This window comes from Oenanthe melanoleuca, chromosome 1A (genome assembly GCF_029582105.1).
Source record: "Oenanthe melanoleuca isolate GR-GAL-2019-014 chromosome 1A, OMel1.0, whole genome shotgun sequence".
Lineage (NCBI taxonomy): Eukaryota > Metazoa > Chordata > Aves > Passeriformes > Muscicapidae > Oenanthe > Oenanthe melanoleuca.
This window is the reverse complement of record NC_079334.1, coordinates 26269209-26286190: the sequence shown is the minus strand read 5'-3', so window position 1 is coordinate 26286190 and position 16982 is coordinate 26269209. Positions and strand designations below refer to the sequence as shown.

Below are 16982 nucleotides of genomic sequence, written 5' to 3'. Positions count from 1 at the left end.
CAATAGCTAACAGGCTTTATTCATAGTAAGCAAATAATGTGGGTGAAAAGAGCAAATCCTGTGAAGAATAGCCATTTGAATAAAAGATAGGCAGGCACATGGCTCAACACATGCCTTTCCACATGTGGTCAGATGGTTCAGAATTTGATTTGAAAAGAGATAAGCTGTTCATGTCACTTCTTGTTTGATTAACACATCTAGTGCTATATCTGACAACAGAGGTCCAAGACCCATCTGCAGTTTTATCCCCTCAATATGCTTGCTACAAATTGTTTTATTTTCATATTACTTTACCATTTCTTAGCAATTGGAATGTCCACATAGTGAGTGACATGTGAGACAATATGTTTGGAGAAGGATTCACATGAACAACTAAGTGGGTTTATCCCAGATAATTCCCTTAAGCCTCTGAAAAGACTGAATGACAACACTGCAGAGGCATTACTGAAGGGCTGGGTAACACTGGCATGAACTTTAAGTTGGAATAATATAGTTAATTGCAAGGAGATTACTTTTAAGTTCAGGTGGCATGAGATTTAGGGACATATTGTATCTAATGTTTCATGTAAGCACTAGCACAAACCAATTTCTTGGAAAATGGTAGACTGCTTTTGATTGGAACAACAGGAACTGGTTTCATCCACAGCTTTTCAGGTATTGCCTCAGATCATCTTTCTGCCACTAGATTTTCAGATATGTTGACATATTTGTAACATATAATTACAATGAGCTTGATGAAATATGTTGCTTTGAAACTGGACTGTGCAAAGAGAAATTATAATATTAATCAACCCTCCATTTCTCTGTCCCTGTGGGACAGACCATGTCTTGCCATGGATAACTGCAAAGGCTGAAATTAGAAGCAGCAAAAAGAAGGGCAATATAAGCAGACCTTAACATGCTACATCTACTGGACAAGTTAATTAGAACAAAACATAAACTGTTTGAGACAGTACTGAGTATGATCCCCAGTACCAGTTCCTGGAATAGCTCTACTATGTCTTACTGATTGCACACAGTTAAATTTAGCTATAAATTATAGGGGAAAACAGATAATCTTCACAGATGAAAAGGTTCAAATTAAACTGTTTGTAGAATGCCTTGGCAGAATTTGTTGCATTGTAATCAAGAAGATGATGAAGAAAATTAAAAACCAGAGAAAAGAGGGCCTGAATTTTACCTTCAAAGCCATTTCATCTGGAGAAGAGTTTTCAATCAATAACAAGTTGGTACAGACTGGTAATACCAGTTTTTTGAGATATTACCATCATTGGATGTACAGGTGTCTGGATAAAGGAGATGGGAATGCTTTATCTACCAAAATTTGTTGATTATTATTATTTCATTACAAGCCAATATTTCCCCCTTTTTTCTGTCACTTGAAAACCTTGCATTCTTTTGCTAATTAGTGAGGTTTTTTCAACAAAGACAGTGTGCATATAGCACACCTAAAAAAAATGCCCTGGCAATAAAACTTACTTTCTTCTTCTTCTTCATATTCCTTTCATTTTGTGTTTCACTTCTAGTCATTCAAAAACCTTTTATAATTGATGAAATAAGGCTGGAAGAGTCTACATAGACATCAGAGCTTGATCTTTTCATATCAGTTCTTACTATATGAGATATTTGAATGAGAAAGTAATGTTGACAAATATGTGACCTACTTCAAAGAGCAGCTTTGCTATTGTCACATAAAGAAACATTCCTGCACCAGAATAAATTCTGACTCTATATAGGGATTCAACATAGCCAAGAATTTTAGGCCTGATCTCTGAAATAAGTTTCCAATTATAATAGGCTTTATTTCTTGACTCTCTCAAAAGACAAAGACAAAACTGCAAGTTTTAAGCTTTTAGGGCTGCTTTTGCTCCTGAAATAGGGCTTGTGAAACAGAACAATTTCACCAGGTATGTACTGTAAAGAAAGATCTAAAGACACTTATAAAAGGAATTGAAGGTGTGACTCAAATATATTTTTTTCAAAAGTAGAAGAGAAAAAATTATAGTCTACACATTAAATTCTTGAATTGTACATTCTGGGCTGTTTTAAGGAAAAATTTACCCTTCTTAGATGTATTACATAATGTCTCACAGTCAGAGAACATGGCATATAAAAGCAGTAACAGCTACATTAAGGTCCTTTCCAGTGGAGACAGACTTTCTAACTAAGAGATAAACTTGGTAAATACCTCTCAGAACCTCAACAAGATGAGAGAAAAAAATCTGTATCCTTTTTTACAATGAAGGGTATACTGATCTTATTGGAAATGCACAGATTTTCATGGACTGAAAATAAAGATTGTAATGAGATTACCTTCAGACATCTGCTGATATTTTTGCTGCATACACGAATCTGAGTAAAGACCTATTTTGTAATCTGAAACAGAACAAGAACCTCTGCAGAACTGTCTTTTTAATTTCATGGCCCAATTATACCTGGGACAAGAAGACATAATGAAATTATATGGGTTAGAGAAAGATCCATTATTTGGACTGATCAAGCAAAAATGAAAAAGAAAATCATCCAGACTGATAGTTCCTGCTGCAAGTGTTGATTGTGCTAAGCTGATGTTACCAAAAGGCCACAATTTTGTTGCCTTCAATCTTTAAGGTTTACAATTTCAAGAGAACTTGAGGGATATAGAAAAGAAGTCAGAGATCTGTCAGACAGACATTTCCCTGAAAGCCCAGGCTGCCCTCTCCTGGAGTGAGTTATCTTGCACATCTGCAGTCTCAGTTCATGGTCCAAGTAGCATGAGGAACATCTCACAAACAACAATCACCTGATGATCAGGTACTTAATTTCCCATGTGTGTTATCCTTCAGAACACCTACTAAACATGTATTCAGATGAACAAGAAAATGACACTGCTGGGACAGAGTTACATACAGAAATGATTTCTCTGTGCAATGAAGTGGTCTCACTTTTAGTACAGTAACTTGTGTGTAACCATGAGTAGTAGCTGACATTACTGGGATGCACTGGCCTCCAACTTGAGGTGAAATGCAATGCTAGGAAAGCATGACCATTCACTTGGAATTCGAGAATGCTTCCCTGATGTCAATGATCTAGCACCAGACAAAGCCCTGAAAACAGGTCATGCCAAAGCTGCATTCACACAGTCTGCCCTACACATGCTGGAGTGAGAGAAGTGTTGTCATCAACTTGTTGCAGGTTCTTCCACCACTTAAAGCTCAAAACAAAGGACACAACCATTATCCTTACATCAGGCAACCTGATATTAAGGTGTCTGCTGCCATTTCTGCATGCAACATACCTGGTATGTTTACTCTACAAGGCTATCTGATGCCAAAGCTGAAGCACATAGTTACCATTGTATGTGGCCTGCTCTCCAGACAATGAATCAGAAATGTTGTCATGCACTATAATTCAGAAAATATGTCTCAGATATGAAATGTATCTGTGGAAGAGTTCAGTGCTTTTCCATTTGATAAAAATACACTTCAAAAAAAATCAGGACCCCTGTTTCAAATCAGGCGATGTAGGGAATTAGCAAACACCAAGAGTAAAACTGTGATCCCCAAACATAAAGGGAAATCATCAACAACAGTTTGATTCTTCTTTGGTAGCAGACTACTGAGGTAAAGGTAACATGATGAAGATTTTGGAATTAGAATAATTATTTTGTTGTATTCATCTGTCACTTTTATCTGAATTATAATGAATCATTGCAAATTTCTGGAAGAAAACATAAGAAGCACTGAAATTGAGTAGGGATGTACTGATGCCTTATTTAGAAGGAAGTTTCTGATTTAGAAATCCTGCAAAAAGCATTTAAATTGCTTCACTCAAATGCACACAAATCTTCAATTAGTATTAAACTAATCATTATTTTAAGATGGAGATTTTCCACGAATTTTCAGGAGATTATATTTAGGTCATATGATGAATTGTATTTGCCATGAAGACCTTGAAAAGAAACAAGGGACCTTCCAGTGAAACAACAGCTAACTAAAGCACAGGAAAACTGTGCAGAACAGTTTCTGCTGCTCCTTGCTGGCCATCATCATTCAAAGTTCAGCTTTCAACATTCTAGAAAAGAGACAAGCCTTAAAGACTTCTCCAAGAGAGACAATTTTGATCTCTTCCTTCCAGATTTTGTTATTCTCTCTCCACATTAGTACTCCTTGTCTCTTGAAGAGTTACCTTGCATCTATCAGTAAGAAGTCAAAACTAACTAAATGATAAAATAAAAAGTGGGTTTTTCCATTTAGGCTAATATTGTGTCTAATATGGGATCCTGTATATTACTTAGATAATTGTAGGATTCCAGCTGAAATTGGAGGGTGGAATTTTAATTCTGCTGTAATTATTTCATTTACTAATGGCAAATTAATGATTTACTGACGGTGAAATGTACTATTGAAAACCTAGTAGAAGATGCCCTAAACTTCAGTCATTTTGACTGTTATTTTTTCTTAGCTTTCTGGGCAGAGATAAAAGGAAATTCATCTTTCACTTAATCCATAAATCAAATCATCCACAAATTAGAAGCATAAAATGCTAACAAGCATGACCTTATAGTCCCAATCTCAGACAAAAATAAATGTAGCAATTAGAAGTTACTGAGTGTTGTCCATTGTAGATTTAACCAAAGAAGATAAGAGTCAAGCGAATTTAGATACCATGAAGAACTTTAACAGAACTGTGCAACAGCAGAAATCTGGAGAAATTATTTATCTAATGTCAGTAAAAGTTCTCTTTTCTTTTCTTTGTTTTTAAACATAAAAAAATATTTAATATAATTCAACTACCCAGAATAAAATTGTGATTGCTGAGGAGAATTTACAGTAGAAAAAAAAACAGTAACAACAGAAAACATTCAAAACATTAAAGAATCAAATGACCCCAGCCCTAGGAATAAAATATACCATTAAAATTAATTGTTTCCAGTTAAGTTTGAAAATATTTACAATATCCATGATATAAGCAAATTATTTAATTTCAAAGATAATGACACATATTATCTTTTTTTATATTATAATCCAAAAAGCCAATATGAATAATCTCTGATCATTTTAACTCTCTCTTCATCAAAGAAGAAAGCATTTCTCACTCTTATTTCACAATAGTTCCCTAACCATATAGTTTTCTATTGATCTAGCCATAAAATTATTTGTTTTATCATTTAAAAGCCATACCTTTCAGAATTTTTAAACTCTACCAACTAGGAATGAAGAGGATTCATCCCATTTCAAGACCAATACTACAAAAAAATAACTAATAAGCTTGCACTGAAATTCAACATTTGCATTATTTCCATTTTACAATAATTGCCTCCTATTTATATTTTAAATACAATACTCTTTTAAATTTGATCTGCAGATCCCATAAACTATCAAAGATATTTGTTTCAATACATTAGCTTTTCCAAATACTATACCCTTCTGCCACAATTTCAGCCTAAATAAAGCAACTTCTATATGGAATTTGAAGGGACAAAGGTAAATTCTTGGTTTACTGACAATTTCCTATTCTTGAAGTTTTGATCTGTGAAAAAGGAAATACTTCAATCTCTATTTACAGATAAAAGTTTCCCTGTTAAAATCACACTATCACTCTATTCAGCTCTTATCATCAGAGCAAATGCATTTAAGTTTTACATTAATGAATCTCATTACTACTGCAGAAACAATCACAGGTTTCTTTCCTTCCACATCTTTACCAGTGGTTACATAATGATTTCTAATTACATTTTTTCAACTTACAGTTCTTATTGGAGTATATTGACTACACAATGTTGAAAGTAGATGCACAAATCATAATTTCAAAAGCTACAATACTTAAATTCTAGGCAAGTCTGGAAATAAAAGGTTTTTTATTCAAAATATAATATTTAGGGGAAAAGTATGTCTCATAATACTGGTCATAAAGTATCAGAACTCTTTGTAGAGTAGTAAGAAAAAAAAAAAATCAGGAATAATTCTGTTTATTTATGATAACTGTATCCTACTACCAAAGACAACAGAAATTCTAACTTAAACCCAAAAACCAAAAGTTTTATCAAGTTTTGTTGACAGACAAAATAAGCTTTTTTTTCTATACCTGGAAGTTCTTTCTCTTCAAGACTGTATTCCAGAGATCCAAAGGAATAATTAGCTGGACTGATTGCAGGAGTGGAAATAAAACTTGCACAGCCAATGGATGGGTTGATTTCAAAATAATTGTGGCTGTGATTCATTCGGTGAAATTCCAGAGAAGACACTATGGATGTACGTTGCTTTGGCTACAAGAAAAATAGAAGTTTGGCATGAAAAATACAGACTTTTTGTATAGTTTTCATCACTTGACATTTAATAAAACTTTCTCTGTTTTTACTGTTTTTATTTGGCTCAAAGGTTATAGTATTAAAAATCATTTCATAGGACAAGCTGTGGTGTGTAGAGATAATTTCCTTCTAAAATCTGGATTAATCTTTATTAGAAAAAAATGCATGTCTTCATTCTAATCAATTTAATTCAATATAAAATAGGCCTTTACAGCCTTGCAATAAATAATTTCAATCATCTTTTGATAAGAAAGGGAGCTCTTCACCAGCTGCATTGCTGGGTACATCTTGCAAAACAATTAGAGCGCTGATGCTTGTATAATGAAGTTTAGTAAATAATACCAAGTGCCCATCACCCGAAAGCCACCCTCTGCTGTTTATTCCATTTATGAATATGCCTCAAATATTCAAAGACTGAAAGCTTAAGGGAAAAGTGTCAGCTTGAAAAACATACAAGAAAATCAAATTTTCTACATGAGTTTTCAGGGAAGAGTTAAAAAACTTGGTATTATTTTATTTCAAATATTTACTTTGGAAGCAAACCTCTGAGCAGACCCCACTTAATGGCTGTGCTTTGGATTGCAGAGCAGTTTTAGAGCACGAGAAACTAATTTCTTTTGGGTGGATCTATACCATCAGGTGCAGAAAGTAAATCTATATAATATGTTCATCAGGTCAGCAACAACATTTTCACTACATGGACTTGTTCCCATTGCACTGCACTGCTTACTGGTACAGGCATAACCTTAGTGCTCAATGTCATGGCTTTTAAGCCACAAACCACTGCTGGTTTGCAGTGCCATGCTAAATAGTTTGTTGCAGCACCCATTTGTTTCTATACCCAAAATACCCTAACCCCACAATGCTCCTTGCTGCTTCAAGATCAAAGACCTTAAACATTAAATGTCTCCAAAACAGAGGAGGCCCTACATCCACATTTGTAGTGGTCCATATATTTATTTTATAACAGAGAAAAACATCTCAGGAAATAGAAAAAAAGAGAGTAAAAGATGCTTCATATTTTCTTTTTCTAGCAAGTCAGGCTTAACATGTCAGAATATTTGTAAGGGTCAAGAATTTGCTCCTTATTAGTGTCAAGACCTAATTATTACCTTTGGAAGCAATAAGATCTTCCTTGGACCACAAAGGTATTCAACATCCCTTACTTAGTACTACCTGTTAAAATACAATCTACCCCAGTGGAGTAATTCTCAAATGTGTTTTTGGTCTATTTATTTTTTTGGTTACAAATCACTGCAATGCTTAAGTTATAAATACCACATCAAGCTGTTTTCACTAAAACTTCACCCTTTCTATTGGAATGTCAGACAGAAAAATTCAATAGAATTCGGTCTGTATAATGTTGATCATTTCTTAAAGTTGTGGTAGGCATCATGTAAATTAACTGTGTCATGTTAAAACTGAGAAAAAAAGGAGATTTGAGCAATCACCTGGAAATCATCTATGGTAGATTGAGTGGACTTACTTTCTTTAATAATTAAAACCAGTTTCTGCTTTGAAAGCCTGACTCCTAGACCTAGCAATTTCACAGAAGAGTTCAATGAACAGGGACAGACTCCAACATCAGACAGTGTGGTTGAAAGTCATTGTTTGGGATCTGAGCCAAAATAACTCTCAGATCAGACCAAAAACATTCATCTGTATTAATTAAACCTAAATGGCACACTTCTGCTAGACAACAGATTCATGAATGACCTAATTATTTCCAAAACTGAAAAAGATCTCTGGCCATTTAGAAGCATATTTCTGGCCCTTTCCCAAGCAACCATTTGCAGATTTGCAGGACTTGAACTCTTGAGCTGAAAAGCAGACACTTCTCTTAACATGAGGTGTGGTCTCTCTGTTTATTTTTAAGCTGAGACAGTTCCTGCCTAAATGGGCAGCTGGAATGGTCCAGCTTCATCTCCCAGGGCAGCTCCAAAGGCAGCTGCCCTAGACCACTGTCTAGGCCTCCAGCCAATGGTTGTCAGTGTGCCCCTTTCTTGGAGGCAGAATAGCAGCATCTGATACATCATCTGGCCTTCCACTATCTTATTTTGGACTTGGGTATTATTAGTACTGATTCAGAGAAACATATCTAAGTTTAGTATGTCTTTCCAATCTAAGGCTTCTGCAGGGAACCTCTCTCAGCCTCTAGTACCCCACAGCATTACACTGCTGATATACTTTTTGAAGTTAACAAGGTCCATCTGCCAATATATGCCAATAATTTTTTCTACATAATTAGTCAGGAATCCAGCACCTAAGCCTTTGTAGCTAATTAAGAAACTGGAGGAACTAGAGGAATTTTTTGCCCTTTTGTTCTGTAAAATGTTATGTTGTTAAAGTGCAGTAGTTGTTCATTAATATATGCTATGAGAGACTCAGTAAACCAGTTTGTGCTGAGGGCATCTCTCTGCCTTTATCTCTCTAAAGAGACATTTGCACAAAAAACAACAACAAAAAGCCAGTAGAAATGAATCAATCCTTTTTCTACAGTTAGGATTAAATTCCATTCCTGATTTCATCTACTAAATTTCCAACATAGCTATTTACATCTACCCTGGGCATTGAAGCTCCCAGAGCAGTCAGTTGAGGTCTAGTCAATAAAGTCAAGACCTAGTCAATACTATCAAGAGTTCAGAGAACAATTCACCTCACCCCAGTCCCCTTGGTATTGATTCCCTTACTTTAATGCAGGTATCTACCTCACTGCAGATTCCTTAGGGCATCCCACCTGGCCTCCAGCTGCCATTCAGAAGAGTGCAGGTCTCCCCTATATATACCCTGTACAATACTTGACAGTCTCCATGTGCATTCCAAGGACACCTCTATAGCACCTCAAATGACATTAGATTCCTGCTTTTAGGTAACTGAATTGAATCCTGCATTTGTCCTAAGCATGGTGGGAGATTAGGTCTCTAAATCAGAGATTATATACAGAAAGGAAAGCAGAGGTGTTTCAGTCCCAGATTTAATCTCACATCTGTTCACATCTACACACTCTAGAAATCTTTTCTTAGAATCTGAAGTCGAATTCCAGCCTTACTGGCAGTTACCTTGGTTTGCTGACTGCACCTGCCAAAGCCACTGTTTGACTACATGTACCAAAAGCTCTTGAGATAATTCCTGAAAAATTCCAAGATTATTTTTTATATTGAAAGCCATAACTCAGTCAGGGCTCAAGATTTCATAGTTGTGAAAAACAAACACAAAATTCTGTCCAAAGAGACAATGCTTCTTTCATTCTTCAAAGACAGGCTTGTCATTACATGCCTTCCTTGCACTACTCCAAAGATCTGGACAAGTTTACATAACCCTTGTGAAATTCTGGCATACTTATGGCTTCACTTCACCTAATAAACATGCTGCATAGCATGCAGATTTGTCCTTAAGTAGATTTTTATTCATTATGTTCATGTGTTTCATCTACTTGTTATGTGTAAATCTCTTTAATGACTCACATTTACTTTTAAGGCATTTCTTCAAAAATATTATTTCAACTGTCATAATACCAAGCTAGAAAACCCTACACTATCCTAAAATACCATATCAAATCAGGCTAATAAATAAGTCTATTCAATGCATAAGCAAAAATATATCAGTACAAATCTTTAAAGACATTGCAATAATAAGATTTAAATAATCTTAAAATCAGGTCTAATAAAAATATTTTCATGTTTGGTCTGTAGTGAACATATATCAATAAAAGATACCCCTTTGAAACTGCAGAAAACAAGCATCAAGCATCAATACACATATTGAATTGTTTTTCTATTAAAGAGAGAAGACTTAATGCCTCCATTAATGGAATTTGAATGCAAATTCTGTAATGCTACCATGACTGGCATGTAACCCTATGAGCAGGCAAGGGATCATGCAAATATTTCTTACAACATTTAGCAGAGGCAGTAGGGCAAAACTCCTTTCTCAATTTAACACCAAAATATTTCTTCAGCTTTGAAGTATACTCTGTAATACAAGCTTCTGACTTCACCTTCTTTTACCTTAGGGATTTGTGTACATAGCACTATTATAGTCTTAAAAAAATTAATTCTCACAAGACTCTGTACTGTGGATGAGCTAGTTACCCTATTTTACAGATGCTGAACAAGGGTACAGAGCTTTCCCAAGAGAAATGTGTGGTTTGTTAAAACACTGAGAACCAATGAGCCTAAGGAAATTCTGCATTTGGCAAAACCTGCCAAATTCCAGCTGTCCTATATAATGTAAAAACTGGTTTCATTGCAATGCATCATGCAGAAAATGTATGATAGAAGAGGGAACTGCACCTATATTCTCAAATTCTAGTTAGCACATAAAATACAGACTTACCAAAGAAAGCAAGTGGCTGCAGCCCCTTTCCCCAGGCTCATCTCACATATATGTAACACCATGTGAGTGTACTTAGGTGACCACTTAAATCCTTCATTTTGACAGCTGCCCAGATGATTCAATTCTTTCAATTCTCTGATCAACTCACTCCTACTTCAGAAATTTTCCTTTCTCCAGCTTCCTTCCTTCTAAAATCTCATTCTATTTCGATACACTCATTTTCCCGTTCATAGAATCATAGAATGGTTTGAGTTGAAAGGGACCTTCAAAGGCTATTAGATCCAAACCCCCTGCAATAAGCTGGGACATCTTCAACTAGTACAGGTTGCTCAGAGCCCCATCCAATCTGACCTTGAACACTTACAGGGATTGGGCATCCACAACTTCTCTGAACACCTCTCTTTTATTTTGTCCTATCTATTATTGAATTCCTTCCAAAGCTACTCATGTTATTTGAAAAAGACCTGCACAGTATCCAGTCAATTCCAGTTCTATTTGGTGTTCCAAAATTTGTTTTTCTGCTTTCTCTGTGGTTTTGCCATCAAGGTCTCTCAAACAAACTCCTTCATGGTCCCATCTCTTTACAGTCACTACATCCCTCTCATTGTCCTTGAATGCATTCAATTTTAACCTCTGTCCTCACTTTCAAACACAACTTTCACATCACTTTTATGGTTTCTGTCTTTTGCCTTGACATTCCAGCATACCATTTCTGTTTCTATCCCTGTCTCTTTTGCTCATGTACACTTACATAAAATCCCAATACATTCAAAGTTTTCTCAGTAAAATACAGCCTGTGACAGGACAGGCTTCCTTGTTTTCTCCTGTCTCCAGTTTGATTTGCAGAAATCATCAGTTCTGATACATTCTCATCAGTCAATGCTGCTGTCAAGAATTATTTGATTTATAGGATCTGAGCTAAGTGATCAAGTAGCCTTGAAATTGCAAAACCTGGAGATTACAATGTATCTGTGTTTGATTTATCTATGTCACCTAGAAGTGCAGGACTACATTGAATTATTACTAGACTACTGAATCAATTATTCTGTCATGCCTCAAAATACCATGTTGAACAAGCTGAAGACACATTTTCTTTTTAATATGGTGATACAATTTTCTCTTTTTTAATTTCACAAAACTGTATCTTATATTATGACAACAATTAAAAATAAAATATAGGCAGCTTCAGCACCCATCTTGACATTCTTGATTTTACTTGTCAACATTTTAATTTAGTTTAAGAGCAGAAAGCAGAAAATACACAGAGGCTGGCAACTAATATATCCCAAGCAGCCACAACAGGCAGCTTGCAGGGTCATGAGATATTGGAAAAAAAAAAAAAAAAAAAAAAAAAAAGAAAAGAAAAGGAAAAAAAAAAAGCTTTCACTGTTTTAAACTGTAGATCCTTTATAATACTCAAAGCATAATGCATTCTAAAACTAAATTAATTTTTAATGACATCATAGCATCAAAGTCCTAGCAATTTCAGTTTGATTGATTATTAATTTAGAGAAAGACACTGCTTGCACTCTGCATGAGCAGCAAGTGCACACTACTTTAGAGTAATGTCATGGTCCCTCAGCATCCTTGGATCATGCCCCTGTCAGTGACATGCTCAGGAACGACACAGACTTGGCTGTTTTGTGTAGCCTGTGGTAGGAAGCTGTGCTGTGTGGCTCTGTCCATACAGACACAGCACTTTCTGCTCTCCTCTGTGCACATTTTCCTAGCTCTGCCTTAGAAGCTCTGCACTGGAGTATGTAATTAAAGGTCAGAGGGTTGCTGCCCCTTCTATCCATGGTCTTATCCCAGATGACAAATCACACAGGAAATAAATAAGGGAAAAAGTTGATCTCCCTCCACTTTCTATTTTCCTTGCCTTCTACTTTTAGTTGCAAACACATTGCAGCTGTGGGTTCTGAGGAGCAGCAATCTTGAATGCCAAAAACTGCAACACCTTTGGAGCAGTTTCCCTCCTTGATAGATGTGACCAGATTGAAGACACACACTTATACCTATCCTGGGAAAAACATTGCTTGAAATGAGATCCAAATAGCAAGAGATACATTTCATAAATAACAGGAATGTCTCATTCTTCAGCTATAAAAATTTCCTATATTTCAAAGATTAAAATTGTGTTATTTTTACTGAAACAGTTGGAAAATGGTTATAAGACCATTTTCTTCAAAAAAAGCTTGGCTTCCAGCTGCTAGTAACATCCCCCTTTTCACATTATGAAAATGACTGGTATCATGACATTTTTATATCATAAATTTTGAAGGGTCAAAGTGATAGCTCTTTTTTCTAAGCTGCATGCTACAGACAACATGCACATGTGAAAATGTGCATTATCAGATTGTGATAAAGGGTTACTGAGTAACTAAGGTGCTCAATACTCCCCCATACTAGAGAAACAAATGAAAATGCTAAGAATATAATTTAAGAAACCCATCCAGGCACAATAGGTAATTCTGACTGTGTTACTGTTTCCAAGCATTATGCGTACTAGGGCAGGGCAACTGGCATGGATTTGTTCACAGCCCTACAATTAAACTTCATTAGGTGTCAGAGAAAAGTCTTCAAGGCAGAATCATCTACCAGGATTGGTGCTTGGTCTACTCAAATCACAAATCAGGCCTGACAGTGGATATGTTTGGAGAAACAAAATCTTACACTATCAAAATTATACCCGGGACTGTGTTCATAATTCAACACTGTAGATGACAACCCTGCAGAGCTAAAGCTCATTTTACTAGCATAGATGTGCCTTTCAGTATCTGAACTACCTTTAAAAACAGTATTTCACCTGACTGTTACAAGTTCATATAGGAAAAATGTTCTATATATCTGCATGATTTGTGTTTACCTTGAATCAGGAATCACAACCTAAAGAATCTCTCTAGGTAAGTAACCAACTTCAGCCAAAAAGACCTATGCATGCACAAGTGATATTCTAAAAACTTAACACTTTTCACAATAGGATATTATTCTGCTTTAATTTATACTTGTGTTTTAGTATCTTGTTGAACTGTAATTAAATGCACTAACACACACTGCTGTGCTCATTAGTACCATATACTGGATAGATGTGTTTCTGTTTTCCTATTAGATCTAATTAAAATGTATAAATAGAATTATGTTTTATAGTTACTTGTCAAATGAGATCTCTTGCAATGCATCTCTTCAATAATACTTTGTTAAATGCTGTTACTAAGTAGTCACAGAGTATCCATTATGCTCCAGGGATTTTTTTTTTTTTCCCTCCAAATATTCTCCTCTGGAGCTGTTACACATCTGCCCATAAATGTTGTGGTAAAACAGGTGGGGCGGGGGGGGGAATGCTGGGGGAGAGGTGTGTGTAGGAATCAGTCCTGTGTGACAATTCCAACCACAACCTTTTTTTGTGTTTGGTACTCAGTATTCCAGAATAAAACTATTTCATAACGTTTGTCCTATTTTCAGTCATACATAGATTAATTGCTAGCCATATCCTAATGGCATTGACAGGATACCTCTTACTTTACTTTGCTCCCTTTTTTTCCAAGGGCTATTTAGGAGCCTTATTTTTTATTCAACATCATTAGAATGAGAAGACATCAAACTGTGTGCAGTAGATTTGTATAGGCATTCACTGTCACAGAGAGAATAATCGGAAATATATTTACATACCTAGAATCAAGGTCACTGACTGCTGACAACCACCTGAATATGCTTGCAGCCCTAAAAGATATACACAATCTTGGCATCACTATGACATCAGGGAAAATCTCCAGACCAGGAACTCAAAGGATGAGCACTAAAACTACCCATCTGTGCACTGTGCATTTTTATTTAGAGGGTTTGAGGAATGCTCAGCATCTTCCAGAACTTCATGTACACAGGAATGGCTTTTACCTTGGATATGATCCCCCACAAAATCCTAACTCTCAGTAAATTGTTTCGGTTTTTTTTTTAAGCCTTATCTGCCTCTTGTGCTGAGCACAGACACAGTACAAAGTCCAGCACCAAAACATGGAAGTGTGCACCTGAACACGAAGCACCATGTGCCTGCACAGTCTTTCTTCACAGTGATTTTCCAGGTTATTCCCTGCCTGGCTGAGCATGTTGTAAGTGGAGATAAGCACAGAAAGCAGCTCATAGAAGATGGAAGGTGCTTGCACCGCTGTTGTCCTGTGATCTTATTTAGAGTGGAGAGAATTTATTGCATTACAGTGCTCTCCAGCTCTCCTTTTTGTGGTAAAATGTAACAAAACAGATTTTTTTGTGTGTTTGTGGTGCAAAACAAGTGCAGCAGATGCAACACAGAAGTCTCATGGTGGTGTGCACTGGTGCAACAACCTCCAGCAGGGATTTCACTAAGCTGGCAGAGACAGGGACGTGTCAACTCAAGCCAACTGTGACAAGGCGTGCATTTCATATGTGAACAACCAAGAAAAACACAGCATGGTGCTAGCATAGGGAAGGAACCAGGCAGAAACAGTTCCATTGTTTCAACATGGGGAAATAGTGACATTCATCATTAGTTCTGAAAATATATTTTCTGTAACTGTGATTTTCCAGGGTTTCCTCTAATACAATTTTTGTTTGATCGTTTGTTTGTGCTCAAAGTAATTCCTGCACCTACCTGCAAAAAGAATGATCAGTAATTTCATTGAATGTAAATGACTGTCACTTTTTAAGTCAGCTAGGGAGGCTCTGGAGCACACATCCCCTACAGATGGTCTGTCCATTCATGTCCAGGCTGAACAGGGAGTGGAATTGTCCTGGTCCCTGTCTTGCCCTGTGCCTCGATGAACCTCATATACACAGGTTTGACAGGCACACTGTGCATGCAAAAACAGTCATGGTAGCCCAAACAAGTGGGATAGGCTACAGAGGCTACAATGGCCTGCAGAATTCTGTTAGAACTTGCAGAAAAAGGAGACAATTTCTTTATTGACTGTTAATGTTTAAACTATTAGCTGCTATTATATTCATAGATGTCTTAGCCAGATAAATGAGAAGCCATAGATTGAATTGCAACTTTGTTTACAGAGGTTAAAAAAGATAAATGGGAAAAAAATATGATTCCTGTAAAGACAGTACATCCATATTGATAAGAAAAGGAAAAAAAAAAAATATTATGATGAATAGATTATTGCAGATCTTAGCAATAAAACCAGAAAGAACAAGATTATGAAATTTCATCATGTCAGAAACACTGAAATTCTTTGTTCCTTTGTCCTCCTACCAGAAACTCTCTTAATAGCATTGAAACAACACTTTTAGGAAATTTATTCACATAAAATAGAGAAAATATAGATAAAATCAAAGGACTTTTAAATAATCCACATTTTGACATTCAGAGCTCTACCTACAGTAAGCCATTTGAAACATATCTTAAAAGACAAGAAGACAACATTTGCATGTTGGGCTACATTTAATAAATAAATTTAAAGGTGAAAAATCAGAGTTCAGTTTTATGAGAATTGGCCCAAGACCCACAAGTAAATAACACTGGCAAAAGAAAGAAACTCACAGGAAAAAAGATGCTCTTTCTCCCTCTATGGATACAGTTTATTTTTTCAAATGGTGCCAAACAAATAAATAAGGAGAAGGTTATTAAATTGAGTAGCCAATACAAAAAAATATATGAAGCATCACAAGCTTTTTAGTTTTCTTCAGGCTTCTTCCAGACTGAGAGCTACAGGAACTGTGATAGAACAATACTATCACTTTCTAAAATTACAGTATGGTAAGCTAAGTTATATTCACTCTATGTACTAATGTAACTAAGTTAAAACTTGAAGGAGACTTATCTACATATTCTCCTTCCACATCTTATTTTGGATCCCATGTGCTGTGAGTATACACAGTGGCATATATCATTAATTTGAAAGTGTATTACTTTCTCAAAGTCTCCATTAACTAGCAATTCAAGAGTTAAAAACTTCATAAGTCTCATCTGGACAATCAAGCAAATCCAAACCTGAGCTAAATTCTGTTTATTTCATTTCTGCCTATATGCAATTTTTCTACAAACCTTCTTTTTAGGAGACTGACCATGGGAAAATCTGAAAAGAAGAAATTTAGTTGCAAAGTACTAGATCACAGGTACAAGCCATAGCTGAGGTGCACAGATAAAAAGAGTATTGTGGCACTGAACTCAATACTCAAACACCTCCAGGGATGATCATTCCACCAGGTGTGATCCATTCCAGCGTGTAATCACCTTTTCTGTGAAGAAATTCCCCCTTATGTCTAGCCTAAACTTCTCCTGATGCACCTTAAGACTGTGTCCTCTTGTCCTGGTTGCATAAAAACTCAGTGTTTCTCCTCACTGCTGGCAAATCATTATATGTATAACCCTGTGGGAAAG

General features: G+C 35.9%; 1 protein-coding gene across 2 annotated transcripts in view; it reads right to left on the bottom strand.

Moving 5' to 3' along the window:
- ANKS1B (ankyrin repeat and sterile alpha motif domain containing 1B) overlaps positions 1-16982 on the bottom strand; it is a 398734-nt gene that overhangs the window by 244349 nt on the left and 137403 nt on the right. For both annotated transcript variants that reach the window (XM_056481972.1, XM_056481971.1), the window contains exon 12: positions 6067-6247. In XM_056481972.1, the coding sequence (XP_056337947.1) occupies positions 6067-6247 (181 nt within the window). The remainder of the gene's footprint in view (positions 1-6066; positions 6248-16982) is intronic.